This window comes from Triturus cristatus, chromosome 11 (genome assembly GCF_964204655.1).
Source record: "Triturus cristatus chromosome 11, aTriCri1.1, whole genome shotgun sequence".
NCBI lineage: Eukaryota > Metazoa > Chordata > Amphibia > Caudata > Salamandridae > Triturus > Triturus cristatus.
The window spans coordinates 57412392-57439291 of record NC_140594.1 but is presented as its reverse complement, the minus strand read 5'-3'; the positions used below and the strand labels follow the sequence as shown (position 1 = coordinate 57439291).

At 49.3% G+C, this 26900-nt stretch overlaps 1 protein-coding gene across 1 annotated transcript in view; it reads left to right on the top strand.

The window, feature by feature from the left end:
* The window catches only part of TXNRD2 (thioredoxin reductase 2), a 683633-nt gene that overhangs the window by 543015 nt on the left and 113718 nt on the right, over nucleotides 1–26900 (top strand). The window contains exon 13 of the mRNA XM_085634274.1: nucleotides 18729–18824. Within this exon, the coding sequence (XP_085490400.1) occupies nucleotides 18729–18824 (96 nt within the window). The remainder of the gene's footprint in view (nucleotides 1–18728; nucleotides 18825–26900) is intronic.

The following is a 26900-nucleotide window of genomic DNA, read 5'->3' as shown; positions in this document are numbered from 1 at the left end:
AGAGCTGCGTCTGGGCCTCAATTCACTACAAGCATTTGAAAACAAGACAAATTGGTCCGGACGCGTGCGAGCGCCAGCCGCGCGAAAGTGAAAGCAAGCGTGTGCGCGGGGCGGGGGAGCGCATTCCAGGCTGGGGAGCGGACCCTTTGAAGTATGATGCCGAGGGTGCCAGTGGGCTGAAGCGCTTCCCAAAACGGATTGCATGGCTCGCCATGCAATCCACTTTTGGGAGCACTTTGAAATGACCCTCTTACTAGAGTCTCGCATAGCGATTGCGTAAACGCAATAGCTAAGCGAGACCTAAAAACCTGTTCATGTGCATTGACAGCATGGCTCCTCTGTGCCAATGACGGAAGTCTGCCAGACTCCCCTTTACCACACCGCTTGTCAATCAACTTGTTAATGTGCAGTGACAACATGCCACCTTTCGGTACCAATGATGGCAGTCTGTCAGCCTCCCCTTTACCACACCGCTTGTCAATCAACCCGTTAATGTGCAGTGACAACATGCCACCTTTCGGTACCAATGATGGCAGTCTGCCAGCCTCCTCTATACCACACCCCTTGCTAATATGCCTATTAATGTGCAGTGACAACAAGGTGTCTTCGAAATCAACGAATGATGTAGACCCCTCGTCCAATAGTGCCTCATATTATTGGCTCTGTTACCTGCACATATCTCCAGTGATAGCAGCTATGCCAGTTAGCGTTGTTCTTGGACGGTGCAGGTCTGATCGCATGTGTGCCATGTCAGCAAGCATCCTCTGTACCACTCAGCATCTTTCTGAGGCAGGGTCACTACAGATCTCATAGACCATAGAATAGCCTCCCTCTCTATGTGAGGATGTTGTTTCTTGGTTGTGAAAGGTTGGAATGTGGCACATACTCAACTGGTGTCGAAGATGCGGACATGTTGGAGAAAGAGCACGTGCACTGGTCTGGCTCTGTCTTCACCTGACAAGATGTGTACGCCATCGGCTCTTCCACTGATACTGGCACTCAGCGGACCTCCTCATCTGTAGAGGCTTCAATCATGCAGTAAGAGCTCTCTCATCCTGTAAACGCTGAAATTCAAATCCTTCCTTGCCCTTAACTTCAAATCCTCCCATGCCTTAAAACAATCTTTTCGGGTCCCACTGCTAGCTCTTGGAACATTCTACCTCTTCAGCTAAAAAGAGCACAGATAATCTTTACATTCAGAAAAGGGCGAATGACTCATTGTTTAGTGTGGACTTGTGGGTAGGGCGGACCGGAATAACAGGCAGGGAGGCCGAATATAGTGAGCAATGTCTCTGCTTTAATCAACAGCTGAACAGATATACAACGTCAGAATGGAGGAAGGGACGGTTGATTTGGCTGGTGACCCGGGTCGGTGTGGTGGAGCCGAGGTCGATTCTTGCTTCTTCTTTTCTCCCACGGTCTCCTCGGAATGGTACTGGAGCTCCACGGAGGCTTGAAAAAGGGAGAGAAGCGTAAGGGCTTTTAATCCGAGCGACACCGTCAGAATACTTCCACCGACACCCGAGAGTGAGGGTTTACGAAGGAGGGTAGTGAGGGCGGGACGGACAGGGGCGATGGAAGAGGTAAGTAAGAGAGGGGAGGGGATAGAGGTGCAAGGTGTTGGGTAGTGATTGGAATTTATACAGTGCTCGTGAAAAGGGGGATAAGTATACAGTGTCTTAGTGCACGTGTCTCCTATGCTATGTACAGTTCTATATTTACAAGAGGGCCACGGAGAAAGGTGACGTGTACTCACGTGCCCCGCCGCAACTCTCATCCGAGTTGCGGCCGCTCTCCAGCCTCCTCCAGAGGATGCCACCAGTCTTCCGTCCAGACGTCCTCGTCCTCTTCCTTGCTTCGGGCCAGCCGGGCTATACCGCTCTCAGTCGGGGGTTCGTCGCTCTCCGTTGTCTCCTGCCACGAGTCGGTTGCTCCGAACGACTCTCCGTCGTTCTCGGGGCCTTTTCTACCTTCCGGGTTGTTGTCTGGCGGGTCCCTTCCGGGGTCAGGGTTGGGTGCTTCCGGGTCGATCGAGGTCGTCCAGTTTCTGCGTCCGGGATGACAGGCGAGTGTTTCCGGTTTACCCAGTCCAGGAGGCGGTACCTGCAGGGAACGAGAAAGAGAGGGTGTCCTGTGTGACCGGGACGTTAATCGACCGGGCGCGGGGGACAGGATCCCCGCGCCCGGACATCGAGGTAATGGGGTACTTGTAGCCTCCTTTCCACATCCCCTTTCCCTAGCTGTCTTTCTAGTAGGGGGGCTGGGGAATGGATACCGGGACAGATAATCAGCGTTGCCCTGTTGTAGTCCTTTCCTGTGTACGGTTTTAAATCTAAAGGGCTGTAGGGAGAGAAACCACCGAAGGACTCGGTCATTGTGACCCCTATTACGGGCCATCCATTCTAGAGGGGCATGATCGGTGTATAAAATAAATTCACGCCCCTCCAGATAGTACCTAAGGCTTTCCACTGCCCATTTAATGGCTAGGGCCTCTTTCTCTATCACTGCATAATTGACTTCTCTGGGAAAAAGTTTCCTGCTAAGGTATAGTATTGGTCGTTCGATCCCTGTCGAGTCCTTTTGGGAAAGAACAGCCCCTAAACCCTGATCAGAGGCATCAGTCTGCAGGATGAAAGTCTGGGTATAGTCCGGGCTGACTAACACCGGTTCCGAGAGTAGGGACTGTTTCAGTCGTTCAAAGGCGTGGACCACCAGGTTTGAGGGATGTCGGAGTAGGTCTTCAGTGTTCGTGGATTTCTTCAACAAGTCCGTTAAAGGGGCCGCGGTTTGGGAAAAATTCGGGATAAACCTCCTATAGTACCCTAATAAACCCAGAAAGGCACGAAGGTCCTTCCGGGTTTGGGGAAAGGGGATGGCCTGAATGGCTTTGATCTTATTGTTCTGGGGCCGTATGAGCCCTTCCCCCAACAGGTATCCGAGGTATTTCACGCTCTGGGCAGCTAGGGTGGTCTTGGAGGGGTTGATGGTAAAGCCACTGTTTCCCAGAGAGGCTACCACAGAACGTAAGTGGTGTAAGTGCTGCTCCCAATTGTCGCTATAAATGACAATGTCATCTAGGTATGCCCCGGCATACCTTAGGTGGGGTTGTAGTACCAAGTTCATGGCTCTTTGAAAGGTAGCCGGGGCACCGTGAAGCCCAAAAGGCATCACCCTAAACTGAAACAACCCCTCAGGGGTGGAAAAGGCGGTCTTGGGTTTATCTGTTTCTTTGAGGGGGATTTGCCAGTAACCCTTGCAAAGGTCCAGGGTGCTTATGTACTTGGCTTTACCTATGCGTTCCACCATTTCGTCTACGCGGGGTAAGGGATAGGTGTCGAAGGCCGATATTTTGTTCACTTCTCTAAAATCTATACAGAATCTGGTGGAGCCATCCGGCTTGGGTACTAGCACTATAGGGGAATTCCAGCTGCTATTGGAGGGCTCTATGATGCCCATTTTCAGCATTTGATTGGTCTCCTCTTTGATGATGGCTCTTCGAGCTTCCGGAATGCGGTAGGGCCGTTGTCTCACGGTTTTTCCTGGTTCCGTGTGGATGGCATGTTCGACAACGGTGGAGTGTCCTGGAAGGGAGGAAAAGACCGTTTGCACCGAGGACAGGGTCCGCCTGAGATCCTGTTTGTTAGATTCGGGGAGGTCAGGGTCAATACACACTTCAAAGGGAGGGGGTATTGTATTAGACAGGACAGGACGGGGTCCCTCCCACTTCTTCAAGAGGTTCACGTGATATATCTGCGTGACACCTCGGGTGGGTTCCGTTTCCACTTCATAGGTAACAGGAGTCACAGCTCTTAGTACAGAAAAGGGGCCATGCCACTGTCCTAGTAACTTGTGGTCGGAAGAAGGCAATAGCAACAGTACTAGATCGCCAGGACTAAACTTCCGGACTTTGGTTCCTTTGTCGTACTGCCGTTTTTGGGTGTCTTGAGCGGCTACCAGGTTTTGTCTCACAATGACCCTTATCTGTTCCAAGTGTGTCTTTAGGTTGTCCACGTACTCAGGTAAGGGTCGGGTTCTGTCGGGCTCGGCTTCCCACGCTTCCTTAGCCATATCTAAGAGTGTCCGTGGGGCTCTTCCATACAATAATTCGTATGGGGAGTACCCTGTGCTGCTTTGAGGTTTACACCTAATGGCAAACAGTGCCAGGGGAAGCATCTCCTCCCATCTTTTACTTTCGAGGCCCAAAAGCTTCTTAAGGGTTGTCTTAAGGGTGGCATTGTATCGCTCTACTAGCCCATCAGTCTGGGGGTGGTAGGCAGCTGTTCGTATTTGTTTGATGCCTAACTGGGAGCAGACTTGACGCATCAGGGAGGACACAAAGGGGGTCCCCTGGTCAGTCAATATCTCGCGTGGGAAACCAACCCTCGAAAAAATGGATAGGAGAGCTTTGGCAATGTTTTGAGTGGTGGGGTGGCGTAAGGGTACCGCTTCTGGGAAGCGGGTGGCATAGTCCACTAGTACGAGAGCATATCTACATCCGGACCTTGAGGGAAGCAAGGGGCCTATAATGTCCATGCCCACTCTTGTGAAAGGGACATCAATGATGGGGAGGGGTTGGAGAGGAACCTTGGGGGGCCGATACCGACTATTCCGTTGGCAGACCGGGCACTCCCGGCAATACTGTTTGATCTGTCCGTGTACCCCTGGCCAGTAAAACTTCTCTAGGATGGTATGACCGGTTTTTTCATCACTGAAATGCCCTCCCAGCAAATGGCTGTGTGCTAGGAACAGTACTTTCTCACGAAACAACCCAGGGATAACCAGCTGGGGAGGCTGTTGGGGTCCTCCCTTTCTGTAGAGGAGTCCGTTTTTCCGGAAGAAATAAGGACCTACATGTAGGGGATCTTCAGCATCCAGTGCACGCGCCCATGCTTCCTGCAACACCGGGTCTTCTTGTTGCGTGGCGCGGAATTCCCTGTCGGTTTCCCATGGGTGGATATCAACTTGGGCAGGAAAGGCCATAGCGAAGTCCTTCCTCTCGTTCCTCTTCTGTCTTTTGGTCTTGGATAGTTTGACCGCTGGACGGCCCGGAGGGGGTTCCCGGGAAAACGGAGCTTCGGCCCACCATTTCCTCAGAGATTCGGTGGTGTCTTGAAGGAGAGGGGGTAGACCACTATAATCACTTCCCAATATCGCTTGTTCAGGGAGGTTAGGTATAAGGCCCACCGTCAACAGACTACCCATGTCTGTGGGGTTTTGGACATGGACCTGTGTGGTCGGATAGTGCTTGGTGTCGCCATGGACGCATTTAATAGCCACGGTACCGGTCACTGGACCGACCGGGTTAGGTAGTTCTTGGGGTCTTAGAACGCTTTGTCTGCAGCCGGTGTCGGCCAGGGCCATCATTCTGTGTCCTTCAATCCGCACTGGGCATCGGAACGGAGGAGGGGTGGTGTCAGCGGTGAGACATACATAGTTTTTAGCCATCCCTATGTCCATGGGCTCCTCCTTTTGAGGACAGACGCGAGCAATATGTCCGTACCCACCACAATGAAAACATTGGGGTCCAGGTGGATGGGGGCGAGGCAAGACAGGATAAGGCATGAGGGGAACAGGCTCGGGTTTCCTGACCACCTGAGGGGGTCGTGTGATCCGGGGTTGATTCCCCGGAGGGTTGCGGGAATGGTGTTCCTCCTTGGGTCGCTGGGAGTCCTGGGCTCTGCTGTAGGCGCTTGCTATTTCCACCGCGCTGTCGAGCGTTAGTCGTGAATGTTGGCGTACCCACTTCTGGGTGGCAGGATATAATGAAGCCAGGAATTGCTCCAAGTATATTTTGGCTAGAATGTCTTCCTTAGTGGCTGTAGCCGACTTCAACCACCGATTGGCCAGATCTTGAATACGGAAAGCCAGAGCCCTAGGAGTTTCTTGGGGTCCTTCCCTTGCTTGACGGAGTCGGACCCTATATGTCTCGTCGTCTATCCCTAGTCGTTCCAGGATGCAGGTCTTGATGTCGGCGTATGGTGTTTGTCCCTGGATATTAGCCTGCTGGTAGGCGGCCTGTAGCTCTCCGGTCAATAGGGGACCTAAGTAGTGGCCCCACCGGTTTTCGGGCCAGGCCGCTGCCTGGGCTAGGCGCTCAAAGTTCGTGAAGAAGTAGTCGGGGTCCTCTCCAGGTACATACTTCTGTACCACGACTGAGGGCAGGGAGGTGACGGGTCTTTGTTGCCCCATGACAGTGGTGAGTTTCTCGAGGGCTTGGTCCTGCGCGGTACCCTGGCCTTTCAGCACGTCATGCAGCTGCCCCTATCGTCTTCCGCTGTCTTGAGGAATCTCTCCATCATCTTCCCCAGTTGCTCCTGGCATTCTGCCAATTGTTTGACTGCGGCCTCCATGCCTCCGGACGATCCCACTTCTGGCACCACTTGTGGACTTGTGGGTAGGGCGGACCGGAATAACAGGCAGGGAGGCCGAATATAGTGAGCAATGTCTCTGCTTTAATCAACAGCTGAACAGATATACAACGTCAGAATGGAGGAAGGGACGGTTGATTTGGCTGGTGACCCGGGTCGGTGTGGTGGAGCCGAGGTCGATTCTTGCTTCTCCTTTTCTCCCACGGTCTCCTCGGAATGGTACTGGAGCTCCACGGAGGCTTGAAAAAGGGAGAGAAGCGTAAGGGCTTTTAATCCGAGCGACACCGTCAGAATACTTCCACCGACACCCGAGAGTGAGGGTTTACGAAGGAGGGTAGTGAGGGCGGGACGGACAGGGGCGATGGAAGAGGTAAGTAAGAGAGGGGAGGGGATAGAGGTGCAAGGTGTTGGGTAGTGATTGGAATTTATACAGTGCTCGTGAAAAGGGGGATAAGTATACAGTGTCTTAGTGCACGTGTCTCCTATGCTATGTACAGTTCTATATTTACAAGAGGGCCACGGAGAAAGGTGACGTGTACTCACGTGCCCCGCCGCAACTCTCATCCGAGTTGCGGCCGCTCTCCAGCCTCCTCCAGAGGATGCCACCAGTCTTCCGTCCAGACGTCCTCGTCCTCTTCCTTGCTTCGGGCCAGCCGGGCTATACCGCTCTCAGTCGGGGGTTCGTCGCTCTCCGTTGTCTCCTGCCACGAGTCGGTTGCTCCGAACGACTCTCCGTCGTTCTCGGGGCCTTTTCTACCTTCCGGGTTGTTGTCTGGCGGGTCCCTTCCGGGGTCAGGGTTGGGTGCTTCCGGGTCGATCGAGGTCGTCCAGTTTCTGCGTCCGGGATGACAGGCGAGTGTTTCCGGTTTACCCAGTCCAGGAGGCGGTACCTGCAGGGAACGAGAAAGAGAGGGTGTCCTGTGTGACCGGGACGTTAATCGACCGGGCGCGGGGGACAGGATCCCCGCGCCCGGACATCGAGGTAATGGGGTACTTGTAGCCTCCTTTCCACATTTAGATTCTACCTCGAAGGTCCAAGCCTATTATCCCACAACAAATGCCTCTGGCATGGCTCTCCCCTCTACCCGTGCTCTATTACAGGAACTGTTCATAATCCTTAATTTGTCTCGGGGAGTGTTTTAAAGGTGATTAATTCACAGATCTCAGACTGTATACAAGTTACTACTCTTATTTTTATGGTGCTTAAAATATCTTTAACCTCTTCCTATACTCTCTACCTCCTTCCACCCACCCCGATTTCTCATCTTCCCTTTCCCTGTCCACACCTCCAGTTGCATCACAATGCTGGTATGTTTATGTTCGATGGCATGTGTGACTGTAGATACACATGCTCTGCATACTCCTGCCATCTAGTGTTGGGTTCGGAGTTGTTCAACTTGTTTTTCTTGAAAGAAGTCTTTTGAGTCTCAAAGTAGAGTGACTCCTCCTCTCGGTGATAGTACACATGGGCATCGACTACTTTGTCAGGTTTGGACATGCGTGTTTCTCCTCAATTTTTCAACTCCATTCGGTACGAGTCTTCGGTCCTATCCTGTCTTCGACAGTATAGTAAATTTTGATTGCACTTTTCCATACCATTGCCGCACGATAATCTTCGTCTGGTCAACATCGATCGATCACCCTTATGGGCACCGCCCTTCTCGGGTCCATCTTTCCGCGTGCACCGTCGGTATGGAAGATGTGTTCCTGATGGAACAAACACCTTTTCAGTTCTGCTCGCAGTGTCACACCATGTATCTACACACCAACCTACATCAGGTGTGTAACCTCTACATCTCGCCAGACCACTGTGAAGCCGCCTGTGATGCCTGCAAACCTTTTTGATCCAAAATGACACTTCGTGATCAAAGGGCATGTTGACTGGACATCAACTGGAAATGTCTCGCTGCATCGAGGACGAAACACCTGACATCTTCGATGAGGAGTACGCCCAGAAAGTGAGGACAAGGAGGCTTTGTTCCCCATCAAGGAAATCTCCGGCTCAAATGTAGAGGATGAGCTCAAATACAACCTGCCTCTCACTCAGCGCATGAGTACTGCTGCCCCCAATCCTGCTCCACCAAAAAAGAGTTCCAAACACTCGCCCCTTCCACTTCAAGAGGTCGCCGGAACGCCAGTGCCTTTGGGCCATGGTCAGATCTGAAGAGAACCTTCGGATGCCTCACCTTTGGGCCCTACTCCAAAAGCTGCCATTAAAGAAATGCCTTCTGTTTCAGCACCAACCTCATCCGATCGAGTACATTTGTCTGTCTCTGCCAAGTCTTAGGAGCCGATACAGCAACCGACTACATCGCCTTCGGTGGCAGAAAAAAAAATATTTAAAGCCTTGATTCTGAAATAGTCTGAACTCAAACACTGAAAGCACTCTTCAATTTCTTTGTCTTTGGTCGAGCCAATTCTTGAAAAAATTGACCCTAAACAGAGGAAGATCCATATTCAAGAAGGCGCATGGTGAATCATAGCCTCACCTCCTCCTAAAAGACAGTGAACATTTCAGATGGACTTGGAAATTCCTCTACCATCAAAAAGAGGATAAAAGACAAGACTACAAGGCCTACACACCAGCCTCCACCACCACAACCATCTCTCCATATCAGGACCCTCTAAACAATATGTTATGTTATAAAACTTCTAAAGCGCACGAATACCCGTTGGTGTCTTGGCATCAGGTTGGGTATTGCAGTGAGGCAGTAACAGGAAAAGGCTAGGCATTGAAAAGCCAGGTTTTTAACAGTTTCCTACATCTCGATTGGGTGTGTACCAGGAGAAGGAATGTTTAAGGTAGCTGGGCCCGGAGTCATGCAAGGCCAATAGGTAAGGCACAGTGCTTTGAATTTGATACGGTTTTCTACTGAAAGCCAATGGAGCGTCTTGATAGCTGCTGAGAAAGGATGGAACTTGGGCAGATCAAGAATACAACTGCAGGTTCACCAGCGGGGGGTTTGGGAGAAACATTAGGGGAACCAGATCATTGGATGCTTATGATACAAACCCCATAACTCCCAATGACCCGGATCTTTACCCAGCTCGCCTTTCACCACCAGAAGATGCTAGTAGCAACAAGTAATTGCCAGGGCAGCTACCTTTTATAGAGTCCAACCTCATAGGGACCAGGACTTCCTATTTGACACATTGTCATCCACACAATGGTAAAAGAGGTAAGCTTGACACCCTAAAGGGGTCTGTAGTGCTTAGGGAATACAGTGAGACGAGTCTTGATTGACTTTTTGCTTTGGTTTGCTTTCAGAGTGTAGAAGCACAGACGAAAGCAGCTGCTTCTTTGTAAGTAAACGGCTGTTTGCAGCAGCGTTTGATTCTTGTGTTTCTGATTTAGGTGATTGGGATTGAAGATTTTGTTCCCTCGTTTTATTCTTTGTTGTTTTTTTAAATTTAGTGCTTCCGTGAAAAACGAGACAATTTAACGAGAGTGAGAACTTTATTGAGGGAGTAAGTGTTTACAAGTCTTTTAAATAGGAGTGATATATGCACTATAGGGTGCTTCTTGATGGTATATTTGTGGCACTATTAGTTGTGTTTGGCTTATGCTCACATTGTGGTTTGCGTTTTGTATACTGGTGGCTATATAGTTCTTGGGGACTGGGTACTTCTACACCCTTTCGGGTGGTGTAAATGGGACACACCTGTTGGCCTGTCTTCCTTCAGTGTATTGACAATACTATAAGTAAAACTCAGATGTTGTTAAAAATTATGTGTTATTTATTATACGTATGTATTTCTATATTAGATACATGGTGCAACTTTGGTCCTGATGATGGTCTCGGTGAATAATCTTACAGATAAGGAGACCGAAACGTCGACGCTGTGACTCTGTTTTGACGCAAATAAATTCCATTTGATGTTGATGTACATTACAATTGTTGAAACCAATGGTTTGTGTCATAAGACCAACTGTGGATGGCACATATTTGAGAGAAAAAGTGTCAGTAACTACTGCTGAGGTTTCATATTGAGACAATAGTTTGTGTTGCCAATGTTCAAATTTGATTTGTATATTCCGTACGTTTGTGCATGAAATCAATGAAAATACTCGATAAAAGATTAATTTCAGATAAAAACAATACAAAAGAATGAACTGTGGCTTTTTTGTATTTCTCTTTCTGTATCTGAGTTTTTTTGCAAATTAAGTTCACTACGGTGACTATTGAATTGATTAACAGAAGTTGAATAAATCCTCAAGGTTTATTATTGTGTTGATCTATTTAAAGAACATGAATGTGCTCGAGTCATAACCCCATTGGTTGATAAAATAAATAAAGCAGCTACCTCTGACCAACTTTTTAAACGTAGCCAGGTCCCTCCAGACTCCATCTTGGCGACCACAGTTCGTAAACTAGCAACTAGTAAGGCAAGTGGAGATACCCCACCTCCTGAGAAAGAGATCAAACTCATTGATGCTGCTGGGAACGGGTTGCAGCTCAAGCAGCCAATCACTGGCGTATTGCTAACTCCCAAGCCCTACTCTCAGGTTACGAAGGGGGCTCACTGGGATGAAATGGCAGAACTGCTGCAGTATCTTTCAGAAGAACACAAAGGGTCAGCAAGTAGTTAGCGAAGGTCAGGCCATCACCAATAACTCAATCAGATGTGCCTTAGATGCAGCAGAGACAGCCGCTGGGGGCATCAACATCAGTCTGTTGTTAGAAGGCATGTCTGGCTCAGATGCTCAGGTTTCAAACCAGAGGATCAGCAAGCAGTTTTGAACATTCTCGTTTGATAAGGAACGTTTATTTGACTTCCACTTTAGAAAAAAAAAAACACGACAAACTTCTACACTTCGCGGTTCATTTCGCCAATCTGGCTACCATTATCTAATCTTTTGCTGTAGATGCCTCCACTTCCCAACTAAAGCAGGGGCAATCCACTTACACTAAGGGATTTTACAGAGGCTTCTTTATATGCAGTTATAAAAGAGGAAGAGGTGAGGGTGACTCAACACGTAGTGCAGCCTCCGCCCCAAGCAGTGACTGTCCTATCCTTCCCCTGTTCACATAACACCTGTCGGGGGAAGACTACAGTCTTTTTTACCCGGTCTGGGAAACTATCACAACAGACCAATGGGTACCAGCCATTATCCAACATGGCTTCGGTCTGGAGCTCATTACCACACCACCCAACATTCCACCTCGCAATCACAGACTATCTCAAGACCACTTCACTCTTCTAAAACAAGAGGTCCAAGCCCTTCTTCTCAAAGGGGTTATAGCACAAGTTCCTCTTCATCAACAAGATGCAGGGGTGTATTCCCTTTACTTTCTGATACCAAAGAAAGATGGATAACTAAGACCAATTCTAAATCTCAGACCTCGCAACTGCTACATCGTATCCGAACACTTTCACATGGTCACTCTACAAGGTTTCATTTCGCTTCTACAGATAGGTGACTTTATGGCCACTTTGGAACTAAAGGGCTCATATTTCCATAGCAGGAAAACACTACCAATTCAAGTTTCTCCCCTTCGGTGTCACTACTGCACCAAGGGTTTTTACAAAGTGCCTAGCAGTGACAGCAGCGCACCTACTTCGACAAAACATTCATGTATTCCCATACTTGGATGATTGTCTAATCAAAGCCAACACCCATTTGCAGTGTCAGCAACCCTTACAAATGACAATAGACCTGCTACACAAATTAGGGGTCAAGCCTCACCTTCAACTTCTAAAAATTCAACCATACTTAGGAGCAATATTCAACACACACTTAGGATTAGCTTACCTCAATCCTTCTCGTATACAAAACTTTCAGGCAATTTTGCCTCAGTTTCAGACCAACAGTATACTCACAGCTCGAACTGTTATGCATCTACTAGGTATAATGACGTCTTGCATTGCCATAGTTCCAAATGCAAGACTAAACATGTGCCCACTATAGCGATCTCTTTCTCGTCCGTGATTTTAGTCACCTTCAGGATCTAGTGTTGACAGACACTCACCGTTCTCTGCAATGGTGGAACCCCAACAATTTGTTGAAGCGGTGGCCTTTTCGGGATCCTTTTCCCTCAAATAACTCTAAATACACACTCTTCGGAGATGGGTTGGGGTGCACATTTGAACAATCACACAATACAAGGTCTGTGGGATGCCAAACATCAGTCCTTTCACATCAACTTCTTGGAACTTCGGGCAGTATTCCTTGCAATGAAAGTGTTCCTTCCCCATCTATCTCACAAGGTTTTCCTTGTCTGGACGGACAATATGACAGCCATGTACTATCTACAAAAACAAGGTCTTCCCAATTGTCAACGGACCTGCTCAGCAGGACGCACCTACAAACTTACAAATGGTAACTCAACCCACAAATCCTCCGTCCATGCTTTAAAATGTGGAGGGACTCATCACAAAGACTTATTCTTCACGAAAGAAAATGCTAAATGCACGAACTTCGCATCCAGGTTCCCACACCCACTACCCAAGGGCAACGCACTATGGATGAGTTAGTCAGGGATTTCTGCCTTGTTTTTCCTCTCCTCCCTATCATTCCATTTCTGGTACAGAAACTCGGTTAAACGTCTCTCACCATGATCCTGGTAGCTCCCCCTTGGGCACGTCAGCCCTGGTTCACAACGCTCCTGGATCTCTCACTAGTCCCACACCAGATGCTCCCTAACAGGCCGGAACTTCGCACTCAGGATCAAGGACAAATCGGACACCCCGACCCCAATGCTCAACCTAGCAATTTGGCTCCTGTGGTCTTAAAGTTTGGTTATTTAAACTTACAATCAGAATGGATTGATATTCTTAAACAGGTGCACACCCACAACTAGAGCCTGTTACGCTGCATAACGGAAGCATTTTGTTACAACCTAAACACACAAATCCTCTCAAAGCCACTGTACAGGACATTATTTGCTATCTACTTCATTTGCAAAAGTCCAATTTGGTATACGCTTCTATTCGATCACATCTTGTTGCAATAGCTGCCTATCTTCAAAATATACAGCATGTATCACTCTTCGGAATTCCTGTAATTAAAGCACTCAAATGAGTCATTCCGCCTCATGTTCCCCCAGCACCCTCCTGGGACTTACTAGACTCATGAGTCCTCCTTTTGAGCCGTTACACTCATGCCAACTTGAATTTCTATCATGGAAAGTGTCATTTTTAGTTGCCATTATCTTACTCAGGCATGTTAATGAGCTTCAGGCATTAACCTTAGAAGAACCGTTTTCCCATATACATAAACTCACTTTTTAACTTGCCGAAAAGCGCTTTGATGCCTCGTTTGGGGTAGTAAGCACTATATAAATGCAATTACAATACAATACAATTTCATCTCAATCCATTGAACTTCCTGTTTTTCCTTAACTCCGATTCTGTAGCAGAAAGAGCTCTTTACACTTTAGATGAAAAAAGAGCACCCATGTTCCACATAGATAGAACTAAAACTTTCAGGAAAACAAAACAACTGGATGTATCCTTTTCACCACCACATAAAGGTAACCCCATATCCAAATCCGGCATAGCCAGATGGATAGTAAAATGCATTAAAACCTGCTACATTAAAGCTAAAAGACCTTTCTTTACCTGTCACTCCAAGAGCACACTCTACCCGTAAGAAGGGAACAACAATGTAATTTTTAGGAAATATCCCCATAGCTGAAATTTGTAAAGCAGCTGCATGGCCTACACCACATACATTTACTAAACACTACTGTGTAGATGTGTTAGTACACCAACAAGCCATTGTAAATCAGGTAGTGCTATGTATGTTTTTTCAAACTACTGCAACTCCCCCATGTTAGCCACTGCTTTCTAGGAGGGACTGCTTTACAGTCTATGCAGAGCATGTGTATCTACAGTCACATATGCCATCAACCAGATTGTTACTTACCCTATAAGTATTTGTTCATGGCACGTAGTGCTGTAGATTAACATGTGTCCTTCCTTCTCCCCAGACGCTTATGGCCATTGCAGTTCCACTTGTTTTTTAGCACTTACATCTTTATACTGACACATTACTTACACTCCTTTTGCACCTGCCTGTTGGAAAACAATCTATCAAAGGAGTCGTTGCCCATATGCACTATCACTTAGAGGAGGAGTCAATCTAACTTGTGACTTGAAAGACTTCTTCGAAGAAAACCAAGTTGCTCTACTCGGAACCCAACACTAGATGGCAGGAGAACGCAGAGCATGTGAATCTACAGCACTACATGACACAAACAGATGCTTACAGGGTAAGTAACATAACCTTTTTCTCTTAATGATGCCTGGTAAAGTGATACTTATGTATGTATGTATTACCTAGTGGCGGTCGACGCTGGGTAGTTATAGTTAGGTCTGCTTTTCCATAGAAGAAGCGTTTTTTTTGTTTGCTAATAACTTTGATGTTGCTTGAACAATCTTCAAAAAACTTTCCCAAAAAAAGTACATCACCCTCAGCTCCTGGGAAGTTTTGGGGTGATCGATCAAGTGGGGGGCAGATAAAAAGGGAGGTTGCAAAACACAGAATCCCCATGCATTTACCATAGAGGTTTAAGTGAGGCTACAAGAAAAACTGCTGAATGGAATTGTATCAAATTGGTCTGGAAGCTAGATCTTGGTGCGTAGATTGTGTTTTTTGTGATTTGGTGTACATCCGTTCAGTAGTTTTTGTGATATTATGGGTTAAAAAATAAAGATATTTGGACGGTTGAGCTCGTGAAATTCTTCAAAGGCTCTCTCAGGAGCTTCAATTTAAAAACAGTTTTCTGAATGGCCCAGGGAGCTTAATTTCCCCTTGAGCCATCTAACTCTGAGCAAGCACTCTGATTGGCTGCCAACAACATGAGAAAAATGTTGCTGGCAGCCATTACAAGACTCAGGGGCTTAATCTCCTGTCCAGAAGTTGTAAAACAAAAAGATATATGGGACAGGGTAGCGATACCTTTATCTCCTAGATCCCATGAGTGGGAGGCCAGAGGGATCACACCGCACGGCCCCTCTCCCTGTACCTCAAGAGACCTTAGGGAGCCCATTATTAGCCCTGGGGACCCCATTCCCACAGGGCCGGCTCTCTGGCTATGTTCCATGGTGCCCAACCCCTGAACATAGCGGTTTCAGTGCCAGCAGCAGTGCGGCCAGAGAAACCTGTGGGAGCATTTTTAAATCTCCCGCCAAGCGAAAGCAAACACCAAGTCTGCTCGCTGCTGGCGGGAGCTTCAAAAATTCTCCCGCCCGCTAGAAGCTGACTTTAACCCGTTTCCCTGCCCACAGTGATATGGGCAGGAACCCCGATCTAAATATTGCTCCTGCCCGCAGGAAGCCAGTGTTATTAGCTGCTCCCTGCGGGCGTGAGCAGTGCCGCTCCCGCTGGATGCGGGAATCAGCCTTCGAGCTCCCCCTGCGGTGTGAATGCAGTGTTTTGGGTGCCCTAGGTGGGCACCAGGGCACACACCTTTGGTTGAGCCGGCACACTGAGGATAGGGACCCGGGAGCCAAACTTTGCTTGGATAGTAAGGGCCATATGCCCCCCTCCCTTTAAAAATGATGCCAGGCCCCGAGAGATAGGGTCCCCAGGGTTGAGATCTGCTTGGAGAGGGGGGCCTCAAACTCCCCTCCCCCTGTAAATGGTGCCTGGAGATGGGGTGCCTAGGGCTAAAATTAGCCCCTGATAAGTGTCTACATTAATAAAATGTCCACCGCATTAATTAATTTCATACTCCCCTATACTAATTCACCAAGAATCCTTTTCTGACCCCGGAGTAGCGTGCTACTCGTCAAAAAGTGCTTCAGCACCTCATCAGGAGTAGCAAGCGCTACACAAATGCAAACCCAAACCGTTTCCTCTTCTATCCCTCAACTATCCTTCTCAATCCAAAGACCAGGCCAACATATCCACCCCTCCAATTAATTTCATATTTCACTATACCAATTCACCACTAATCCTTTTTTGGGTTCCGGAGTAGCGTACTATTTGGCAAAAAGGCACTTCAACACCTCGTCAGGGGTATTAAGCGCTATATAAATGCAAATACAATACAATAATTGTGCTATCCCCGGGGCCACATGTCCCCTTTCCCAAACAAGCATGCCAGACCTTGGGGAATGGAGCCACCTGGGCCGAAATTGACCCTGAGAGGAGGGCGGGGCCCAGAGGATGAGGTAATTGGGGCCGAAATCGGCCTAGGGAGAGAGCCTCATCCCCTACTCCTCCTGTAAAATGAAACAGGAGATGGGGCCCGGGGCCAAAATCAGCATAGGGGAGAGGTGCTGCATGCCCCCTCCACATTGAAACTTCACCGGGCACCCGGGGATGGTTCCCCGGGGCCTAAATCATCCCGGGGAAGTGGGCCACATGCGTCCTCTCCTTTATTTAAGAGTGGCCATTAAGGATGTGGTCCCCAGGGCATAATAAGACTTAGGGAGGGTGGCTACATAGCCCTCTCCCCTTTATTTAAATAAGTGGCCTCAGGGGTTGGGGTCCCCGGGGTCACTTAAGCACACCCCGAAATGCAACATCCAAAAGGTGGAGGAGGCCGCAATGCCTCCCCTCCCCTAGCCTTTGAAAGGTCCCGGGAACCCCATCCCTCTGGGCTGCTATTTCCATTAAAAGGGAGGGGCGGCACACTGCCCCCCTCTGAGCCATTGCTGTGTCCCGGGGAGCCCATACCCAGGACATAGCAGTTTCACTGCCTGCACCAGTGCGGGCAGGGAAACTTGTGTTTGCTCCTGCCTGGCGGTGCAAACCCTAAGTCTGCTCCGAGCAAGTGGGAGCTTTAAAAATGCTCCTGCCAGCTGGGAGCAGCCTTTTGAACTATTCCCTACCTGCACTGTTGCAGCCAGGGAACCAGATCAAGATATTGTTCCTGCTCGAAGGGAGCAGCATAAATAAACTGCTCCCTGCGGGCAGGAACCAGTGCCTGCTCTAGCGTCATACGGGTAGCTGGCATGGGCCGCTTGAGCCCCGGGTCTCTCCCCTCAGCAGGGTTGGATTGGGATTAAAAGTCAGCACGGGCACGCTAAAAAAAAGTGGCCCACATTTGCATATTGCCTTTCTGCAAAACACTGCTTCTGCAAAGTTTTATAAAAAAGAAGGGGGGGGTGGTCTCTGACAGAGGCATGTTTTCTTAACTTTACTTAGATTTTAAAAATGCACTGATTAGTTCATACTGGTGAAACACACTTGAAAACAAGTGAGGCCACTTCTGCTCAAGCCCCCTGCTCCCGCTTAATATGCATACATTAATGGGCCGGCCCAGCGAGAGAAAGGGAGTGACACCTCTGCCCGTTGATGAAAGGGAGGTAATGGACACCCATCTGTCTCCAGAAAGGCCACTCAGGCACTCACTGGGCTGCTGGCGGCATCTGAACACATCAGACACAGCCCAAATCTGCCTACCTGTCCCCCGGCTGCCCAAAAAACAGACCACAGCTGGAACTCGGATACCGGCCCCCTCGACCATTGCCCGAGTGCCTGCCTTACCAATCCGACCCTGTTCCGCAGCCCTCGTCATTGTGTATGGTGGGTGCCCTGGGTGGGCACCAGAGTACATATCTATATCAAACCTAGGACCTAGAGGATGGGGTCCCCGGGGTCAGAATAGGCTTGTGGAGGGGGCTTAGCAGCCCTCCTCCCCTTTTGAAAGGAAAACAAAACACAGCCTTGAGGGATGGGGACCCCAGGGTGTTTTCAAATCTCGGGGAGTGGGGCTGGGCTCTCTTTTAAAAAAACTAAAAATGGTGCCAATTCACCTACAAGCTCTGCCATTTGACCCCGCCCCTTCCATATCAGTAGTTAGCAACGGTGCTGACTGTATAAAATAAACTAGCACACACTGGCTGATGTCATTTGATATGTCATCAGTGATGTCATAAATTATGTCATAGAGCATGTCATGAGTGAAGTAATATGTGAGGACATAAGCAGTGCATGGCGGGGTGCAAGTTATAGTTAGCTCTGCTACCTATAACTGGTGAATGCTTGTTTTTTGGGAGGGGGTTTTCGCAGCATTTATGTTGTCATTGACATATTGAACTAACTATAAAGTTACTTTAGCCTTTGTTTTTTTCAGTAAATATATATAAAGGGGGGGGGGGGGTTCCGTCTGACTCATTGCACTCTGTATACACCCTGAATGCCAATTTGGTGGAAAGAGCGTTAAATAAAACCATTAGATAAATAAATGGCCAGCATATCAGTGGGGTGAGAGCTCTATGATTCTGTACCAAGACCTGCTCCTCTCTTGCCCACTCACATGCCTGGCAGAGTGCTGATGAGTCGCTCTTTCAGATTAGTGGCTTCCATGCTTGAGTCCAGCACCAGGGCGCTCTCTGGGAGTAGGAGAGCTCTTCATAAACGTTCATCATTCGTTCATGGTGCCTCTTTTATTTTGCTTTTAGGGTCGTCCTGAGCTGACGCCGACTGCGATCGCTGCCGGGAAGCTTCTGGCCCAGCGCCTGTTCAACCACTCGTCTGAGACGATGGACTACGACAACGTAAGTGTCCGCTGACCGTCATTCGTCTCACTGAATTCAAAACGCATCTGACCTTGTTAGCTTGCGTGGCACACGGACAACATGACACTGTTTCTAGGTGCTCGGTGGTGGCAGAGCCAGAACCTATACCTCGGGTGTAGGGTGACCAGGCCTCCTGGATTTGCAGGGACAGTCCGGGTTTTTAGGTTGAGCTTGGGCAGCGCATGCGCTGCGAGGCATGCTGTATTCAGGTATTGACTTAAAGCTCCGCCCACTCTCCTCTCACATTTGTCATTGGCCTTTAGAAACTGTGGCTTTTCATTGCTCAATAGGCTTAGCAGTCCCTCCTTAGTACCACCTTGTCTCATTTTGCAACTTCCCATGAGGACACCCCGTTGCATATGTTGTTACTCGGTAGGCTTTAGTTACAGCCTCCAGGCACCATTTGCTTAAATGGTTTTCTCCTGCCTGCTGTTGCAGGCATGACACGCTTTCCCGCAATGCTCTATTTTTACTTTTTCTTCATAGTACGGCACGCCACACTCATACAGTGGCGGCTGGGCCTTTGGTTTATGTGCGGCACCAAACGCGGACGCATGTTTAAACTGCCCTATGCCGTGCTTTCAAGTTAATGGCGGCCACACCCCTTTCCTTAGACGAGCCGCGTCCAAGGAAAGGGGCGCGGCCGCCATTAAAGTGAAAGCGCTGCAAGTGCGCTTTTACAAACAAGCATTTGCAATGCAATAGGTCTTGCATTTACGAGAGATTCGTAAATGCGAGACCTATTGCATTGCAAATGATTGTTTCATCAGCTGCCTTTGCAGATTTCTGCAAATTTAGCACATGTCGCAGTTTTCAGAGAGGGTCGACTAATAAGACAGGGAGACATGTTGTTTTTACGTGTTCCAAGGCAGGATAAGTTAGCAGCTTTTACCGGGAAGCAATGTAATTATCGCGCATGACCTGGGTTTAAAAGTTACATTTAATTTAATCCTATGGTCGATCATTGTGTTTCTATTTTTATGATCGTTCTCATTTAAGTCAGGCAGCTCCAAGTTCTAGTCCTTGGTGTATATTTGCTAATTTTCCGGTTTTTAAAATCTGGTCACTGTAATGAGGTGGTAACTTGCAGGGTGGGGGTTGAAACATAACTACCTACGCCCCAAGCCGAATAAATGCAGCGAGTGAAGCATGGTCTTAGCTGGAGAGAAAAGGAGCTTGGTCGCCCACGAGGTACTAGTGAGGTCTAGTGAGTCCTACATAGGTTCAGTGAGTCAATAAATGCTGCGAGTGCAGCATGGTCTCAGCTGGTGAGAACAAGAGCTGTTGTCGCCCACGAGGTCTAGTGAGTTCTACATAGGTTCAGTGAGTCATTAAATGCAGCAAGTGCGGTATGGTCTCACATAAACAGCGCAACAGCTGTGGTCGCCCACGAGGTCCTAGTGAGGTCTAGTGTGTCCTACATAGGTCCAGTGAGTCAATAAAGGCAGTGAGTGTGGGATGGCCTCACCTGGAGAGCGCAAGAGCCGTGGTAGCCCAAGATGTCCTAGTGAGGTTTAGTGAGTCAATAAATACAGTGAGTGCAGCATAGTCTTACATAGGCTCACATAAACAGCGCGAGAGCTGTGGTCACCCACGATGTCCTAGTGAATCCTAGATAGGTCCAGTGAGTCAATAAAGGTAGTGAGTGCGGGATGGCCTCACCTGGAAAGCAAAAGAGCCGTGGTCACCCACAAACTCCTAGTGAGTCAGTAAATGCAGTGAGTGCGGCATGGCCTCACCTAGAGAGCGCAAGAGCGTAGTCGCCCACGAGGTCCTAGTGAGGTCTAGTAAGTCAATAAGTGCAGTGAGTGCGGCATGGTCTCACCTGGAGAGTGCAAGAGCAGTGGTCGCTCACGAAGTGCTAGTGATGTCTAGTAAGTCAATAAGTGCAGTGAGTGCGCCATGGTCTTACCTGGAGAGCACAAGAGCCGTGGTCGCCCACGAGGTCCTAGTGAGTCAGTAAATGCAGTGAGTGTGGCATGGTCTCACCTGCAGAGCACAAGAGCCGTGGTCGCTCACGAGGTTCTAGTGAGGTATAGTGAGTCAATAAATGCAGTGAGTGCGGCATGGTCTCACTTGGAGAGCGAAAGAGCTGTGGTCGCTCACGAGGTTCTAGTAAGTCAATAAGTGCAGTGAGTGCGGCATGGTCTCACCTGGAGAGCACCACAGCCATGGTCGCCCACAAGATCCTGGTGAGTCAGTAAATGCATTGAGTGTGGCATGGTCTTACCTGAAGAGCACAAGAGCCATGGTCGCTCATGAGGTCCTAGTGAGGTCCTAGTGAGGTCCTAGTGAGTCAGTAAATGTAGTGAGTGCAGCATGGTCTCACTTGGAGAGCGCAAGAGCCGTTGTTGCCCACGAGGTCCTAGTGAGGTATAGTGAGTCACTAAATGCAGTGAGTGCGGCATGGTCTCACTTGAAGAGCGAAAGAGCTGTGGTCGCTCACGAGGTCCTAGTGAGGTATAGTGAGTCACTAAATGCAGTGAGTGCGGCATGGTCTCACCTGGAGAGCACAAGAGCCGTGGTCGCCCACAAAGTCCTAGTGAGTCAGTAAATGCAGTGAGTGTGGCATGGTCTCACCTGGAGAGCGCAAGAGCTGTTGTCGCCCACAAGGTCCTAATGAGGTCTAGTGAGTCCTACATAGGTCCGGTGAGTCAATAAAGGCAGTGAGTGCGGCATGATCTCACCTGGAGAGCGCAAGAGCCGTTGTCGCCCACGAGGTCCTAGTGAGGTCTAGTGAGTCAATAAGTGCAGTGAGTGGGGCATGGTCTCACTTGGAGAGCGCAAGAGCCGTTGTCGTCCACGAGGTCCTAGTGAGTCAGTAAATGCAGTGAGTGCGGCATGGTCTCACTTGGAGAGCGCAAGAGCCGTTGTCGCCCACGAGGTCCTAGTGAGGTCTAGTGAGTCAATAAATGCGGTGAGTGCAGCATAGTCACACCTGGAGAGCACAAGAGCCGTGGTCGCCCACGAGGTCCTAGTGAGTCAGTAAATGCAGTTAGTGTGGCATGGTCTCAACTGGAGAGCACAAGAAATGTAGTCGCCCACGAGGTCCTAGTGAGTCAGTAAATGCAGTGCGTGCGGCATGGTCTCACTTGGAGAGCGCAAGAGCCGTTGTTGCCCACGAGGTCCTAGTGAGGTCTAGTGAGTCAATAAGTGCAGTGAGTGCGGCATGGTCTCACCTGGAGAACACAACAGCCGTGGTCGCCCACCAAGTCCTAGTGAGTCAGTAAATGCAGTGAGTGCGGCATGGCCTCACCTGGAGAGCGCAAGAACGTGGACGCCCACAAAGGTCCTAGTGAGGTCTAGTGAGTCAATAAATGCAGTGAGTGCGACATGGTCTCACTTGGAGAGTACAAGACCCGTGTTCGCCCACGAGGTCCTAGTGAGGTATAGTGAGTCAATAAATGCTGTGAGCGCGGCATGGTCTCACATGTAGAGCACAAGAGCCGTGGTCGCACACATGGTTCTAGTGGGTCAATAAATGCAGTGAGTGCAATATGGTCTCACTTGGAGAGCACAGGAGCCGTGGTCACTCACGAGGTTCTAGTGAGGTCTAGTGAGTCAATAAGTGCAGAGAGTGCGGCATGGTCACACCTGGAGAGCACAAGAACGTGGTCGCCCACAAAAGTCCTAGTGAGGTCTAGTGAGTCAATAAATGCATTGAGTGTGGGATGGCCTCACCTGGAGAGCGCAAGAGCTGTGGTAGCCCACAAGGTGCTAGTGAGGTTTAGTGAGTCCTAGTGAGGTGTAGTGGGTCAATAAATACAGTGAGTGCAGCATGGTCTCACATAAACCGCGCGAGAGCTGTGGTTACCCACGATGTCCTAGTGAGTCCTAGATAGGTCCAGTGAGAGCGGGATGGCCTCACCTGGAGACCACAAGAACCGTGGTCCCTCACAAGGTTTTAGTGAGGTCTATTGAGTCAGTAAATGCAGTGAGTGCGGCATGGTCTCACCTGGAGAGCACAGGAGCCGTGGTCGCTCACGAGGTTCTAGTGAGGTCTAGTGAGTCAATAAGTGCAGTTAGTGCGGCATGGTCTCAGCTGGAAGGCACAAGAGCTGTGGTCGCCCATGAGGTCCTAGTGAGTCAGTAAATGCAGTGTGTGTGGCATGGTCTCAACTGGAGAGCACAAGAGCCGTGGTCGCTCACGAGGTTCTAGTGAGGTCTAGTCAGTCAATAAATGCAGTGAGTACTGCATGGTCTCACTTGGAGAGCGAAGTAGCTGTGGTCGCTCACGAGGTTCTAGTAAGTCAATAAGTGCAGTGAGTGCGGCATGGCCTCACCTGGAGAGCGCAAGAGCTGTGGTCGCCCACGAGGTCCTAGTCAGGTCTAGTGAGTCCTAGATAGGTCCGGTGAGTCAAAGGCAGTGAGTGCGGGATGGTCTCACCTGGAGAGCGCAAGAGCTGTGGTCGCCCACGAGGTCCTAGTGAGGTTTAGTGAGCCCTAGTGAGGTGTAGTGAGTGAATAAATACAGTGAGTGCAGCATGGTCTCACATAAACAGCGCGAGAGCTGTGGTCACGCACAATGTCTTAGTGAGGTCTAGTGAGTCCTAGATAGGTCCAGTGAGAGCGGGATGGCCTCACCTGGAGAGCACAAGAACCGTGGTCGCTCACAAGGTTTTAGTGAGGTCTATTGAGTCAGTAAATGCAGTGAGTGCCGCATGGTCTCACCTGGAGAGCACAGGAGCCGTGGTCGCTCACGAGGTTCTAGTGAGGTCTAGTGAGTCAATAAGTGCTGTTAGTGCGGCATGGTCTTAGCTGGAGAGCACAAGAGCCGTGGTCGCCCACGAGGTCCTAGTGAGTCAGTAAATGCAGTGAGTGCGGCATGGTCTCAGCTGGAGAGCACAAGAGCCGTGGTCGCTCACGAAGCTCTAGTGAGGTCTAGTGAGTCAATAAATGCAGTGAGTGCAACATGGTCTCTCCTGGAGAGCAAAGGAGCCGTGGTTGCTCACGAGGTTCTAGTGAGTCAATAAGTGCAGTGAGTGCGGCAGGGTCTCACCTGGAGAGCACAAGACCCGTGGTCGCTCACAAGGTTATAGTGAGGTCTAGTGAGTCAATAAGTGCAGTGAGTGCAGCATGGTCTCACCTGGAGAGCACAGGAGCCGTGGTCGCTCACAAGGTTCTAGTTAGGTCTAGTGAGTCAATAAGTGTAGTGAGTGCGGCATGGTCTCACCTGGAGAGCACAAGAGCCGTGGTCGCCCACAAAGTCCTAGTGAGTCAGTAAATGTAGTGAGTGTGGTATTGTCTCACCTGGAGAGCGCAAGAGCTGTTGTTGCCCACGAGATCTAGTGAGTCCTACATAGGTCCGGTGAGTCAATAAAGGCAGTGAGTGCGACATGGTCTCAGCTTTAGAGCACAAGAGCCGTGGTTGCCCACGAGGTCCTAGTGAGTCAGTAAATGCAGTGAGTGTGGCATGGCCTCAACTGGAGAGCACAAGAGCCGAGGTCGCTCTCGAGGTTCTAGTGAGGTCTAGTGAGTCAATAAATGCAGTGAGTGCAGCATGGTCTCACTTGGAGAGCACAAGAGCCGTGGTTGCCCACGAGGTCCTGGTGAGTCACTAAATGCAGTGAATGTGGCATGGTCTCAACTGGAGAGCACAAGAGCCGTGGTCGCTCACGAGGTTCTAGTGAGGTCTAGTGAGTCAATAAGTGCAGTGAGTGCGGCATGGTCTCACTTGGAGAGCGTAAGAGCTGTGGTCGCCCTCAAGGTCGTAGTGAGATCTAGTAAGTCCGAGCGCAATGCTGTGAAGTTGGGCTCCCATTAAGACACCCTCAGAGCTGTCACCTTAACAGGTAAGAAAGTCCTCACCCTCTCCAGGAGTCCCTGGGTTTTTTTCAGTCCCCACAGAATGTCCCTTGCGGCTGTGTCCTCCAGGAGACTATGAAAAGTGCTCACCATACAATGTCTGGAGCTCAGACACAACCAGTTCACATAACCTTGCAGCCTGCTGCTCTTTCCACTTTCTAAGCGCGGCGACATTCTTCAAAACCTGAAAAGGCATTCCGTTATTATTCAGAATAATGCCTCCTCTTCCCACTTCCCTGCCCTACCGTGAAGGCCGTTTGAAGGGTATTCTAAAGGTCATTAGAGGACTGGGCGTGTATAGACCAATCTAATATATTCTTCCACCTACATTGGTCCATACCCTGTGACGTCAGTGGCAAGTCAGTGCCCAAGCGGAACTGAAGGGAGATGGCTGCAGCCTTCAGAACCCCCCCACCCACCCTTATATAGCGCTTACATGGCGACCAGTAGAGTACAGACTACTGCATTCCCTCCAGGCAAAGGAGAACTCGTCAGCTCTCTCCCTAAGCCCGGGAGAGAGTCTGACTAGTTTGAACATTAATATGCTCTTGGCGTGTTGGTGCCATGTGCTTTAAAACTTCACGTATTTAAACAAAGGTCATCTGAGTGCTTTTCGATGCTGCTGTTACTCGGTTTCAACGTGTGGGTGCCCCTGTCGGACAGCTGTTGTCAGGCCCTTAAACCGCTTCTCTGCTATTACAACGTATACATGCGTATGACGTATGCAGCACACGCCTATCCCTGCGCATATGTATCGGTTATCCCGAAAACCTGTCCTGGATCCATCTTTCGTGGACCAACTTTGGGCACCTCTGGTCTGTAGCAGCTGCTCACTCCCATCACTGACTGCAAGTTATTTTAAGGCTGGTCTGGTGCTGTGATTGACCATTTAGTGGTACAGACACACGCAATACTGTTGTCCGGTGCTTGAAGTGGGATGAAAAAATCGTTAGGTGGTTTCCAAAATAGACAAGAAGCGTAACTAAGAATCTTTCCAAGAGGTGTGCCCTGTGTAATTAGGGTGTGGTTTAAAACGCGCGCACTGAACTCCCGTTCTTCACGCGGCGTACCCCCGGTATTTGCGTGCCTCTCTGCGAGTTTTCTCTGATTGTATCTAGACTTTTCCCAAAGCAATGAGCATATGCCTAAAACAAGACAGACCTATTGGCTTTGTCAATGCTTGTTAGCAGTATCACATAAGTGAGTTCAATAATGATTTTGTTGGGCTTAGAGTGAAAATGTTTCAATTCTAAAAAGAGGAGCCAGTGTTAACTTCTCCACAGACCTTAGAGATGTTTAATGGTCTTTGAGGTCTCAGTCACCCTTTTCCCCCTTCACAACAGTTTTCTTTGGAGTCTCTCGCTCCATTGGTCACTTTTTTCCCCCACATCTTTCTGAAGTCCTCCTTTTGCATATCTTGAACATCATCTCCTTCCTCTTGATCACTATCTCATCACCATGTCCTTCTGCGTGTACTTCTGCTGCCACCTCCCCTCACCAAGCCCCCTCTCTCACACACACCCTCACACACACTCCTCACCTGCAAATCAGTCTGACCCTGTGCCTCATAGGAACAGTCCAGCCCGAAATGCCAAACTTCCCTGGATCGGAAACCAGCATTCTGGGACAGGTTTCTGGCTAATCAGCCGTCATCAGCCAGGCTAGCTTGAATCCAGTGGCTAAGTGAACAAGGGATCCACATCTGGGCATACCCTGCCAACTTAGGGCGAACAAAGCAAAACCAAAGGGGATGATGGACGGAGTGTTGAACATTGCAAGCACTCACCCCCAGTCAACTGATCTGGGTTTAATCCATCACCGTTCTTTAGCTCACTCCGCCACCCCAGTTCAGACATGGCCATATGCAAATCAGTTTGACCCTTTGCCTCATACACCTTTGCATAAAATGCTCCGTACAAATGGCATATATTATGACCATCACATTGTGCTCTATGCAGAGAGGCCGAGGATTGGCTGGGCACTGAGTGTGAATATGTTATGACCCCCTGACGTGCACTGTGCAAAACTCCCTTTGCCTTCAAGCTCAGCTTTAGAGCTCTCACTCGTGCCCACTCAAACACACCCACCTACTGCCTGAACTCACCCGGACAGATAGTAGCTACTCAGTTCACAGTGCACCATACCAGAGTTTTATGTTGCATACAAAACTACAGAAATGCAACATGAGGAAAATGAAATTATTTTAGGGAAAGTTGAAGTAAAACATGTGAAAAGCTACATGGATTATCT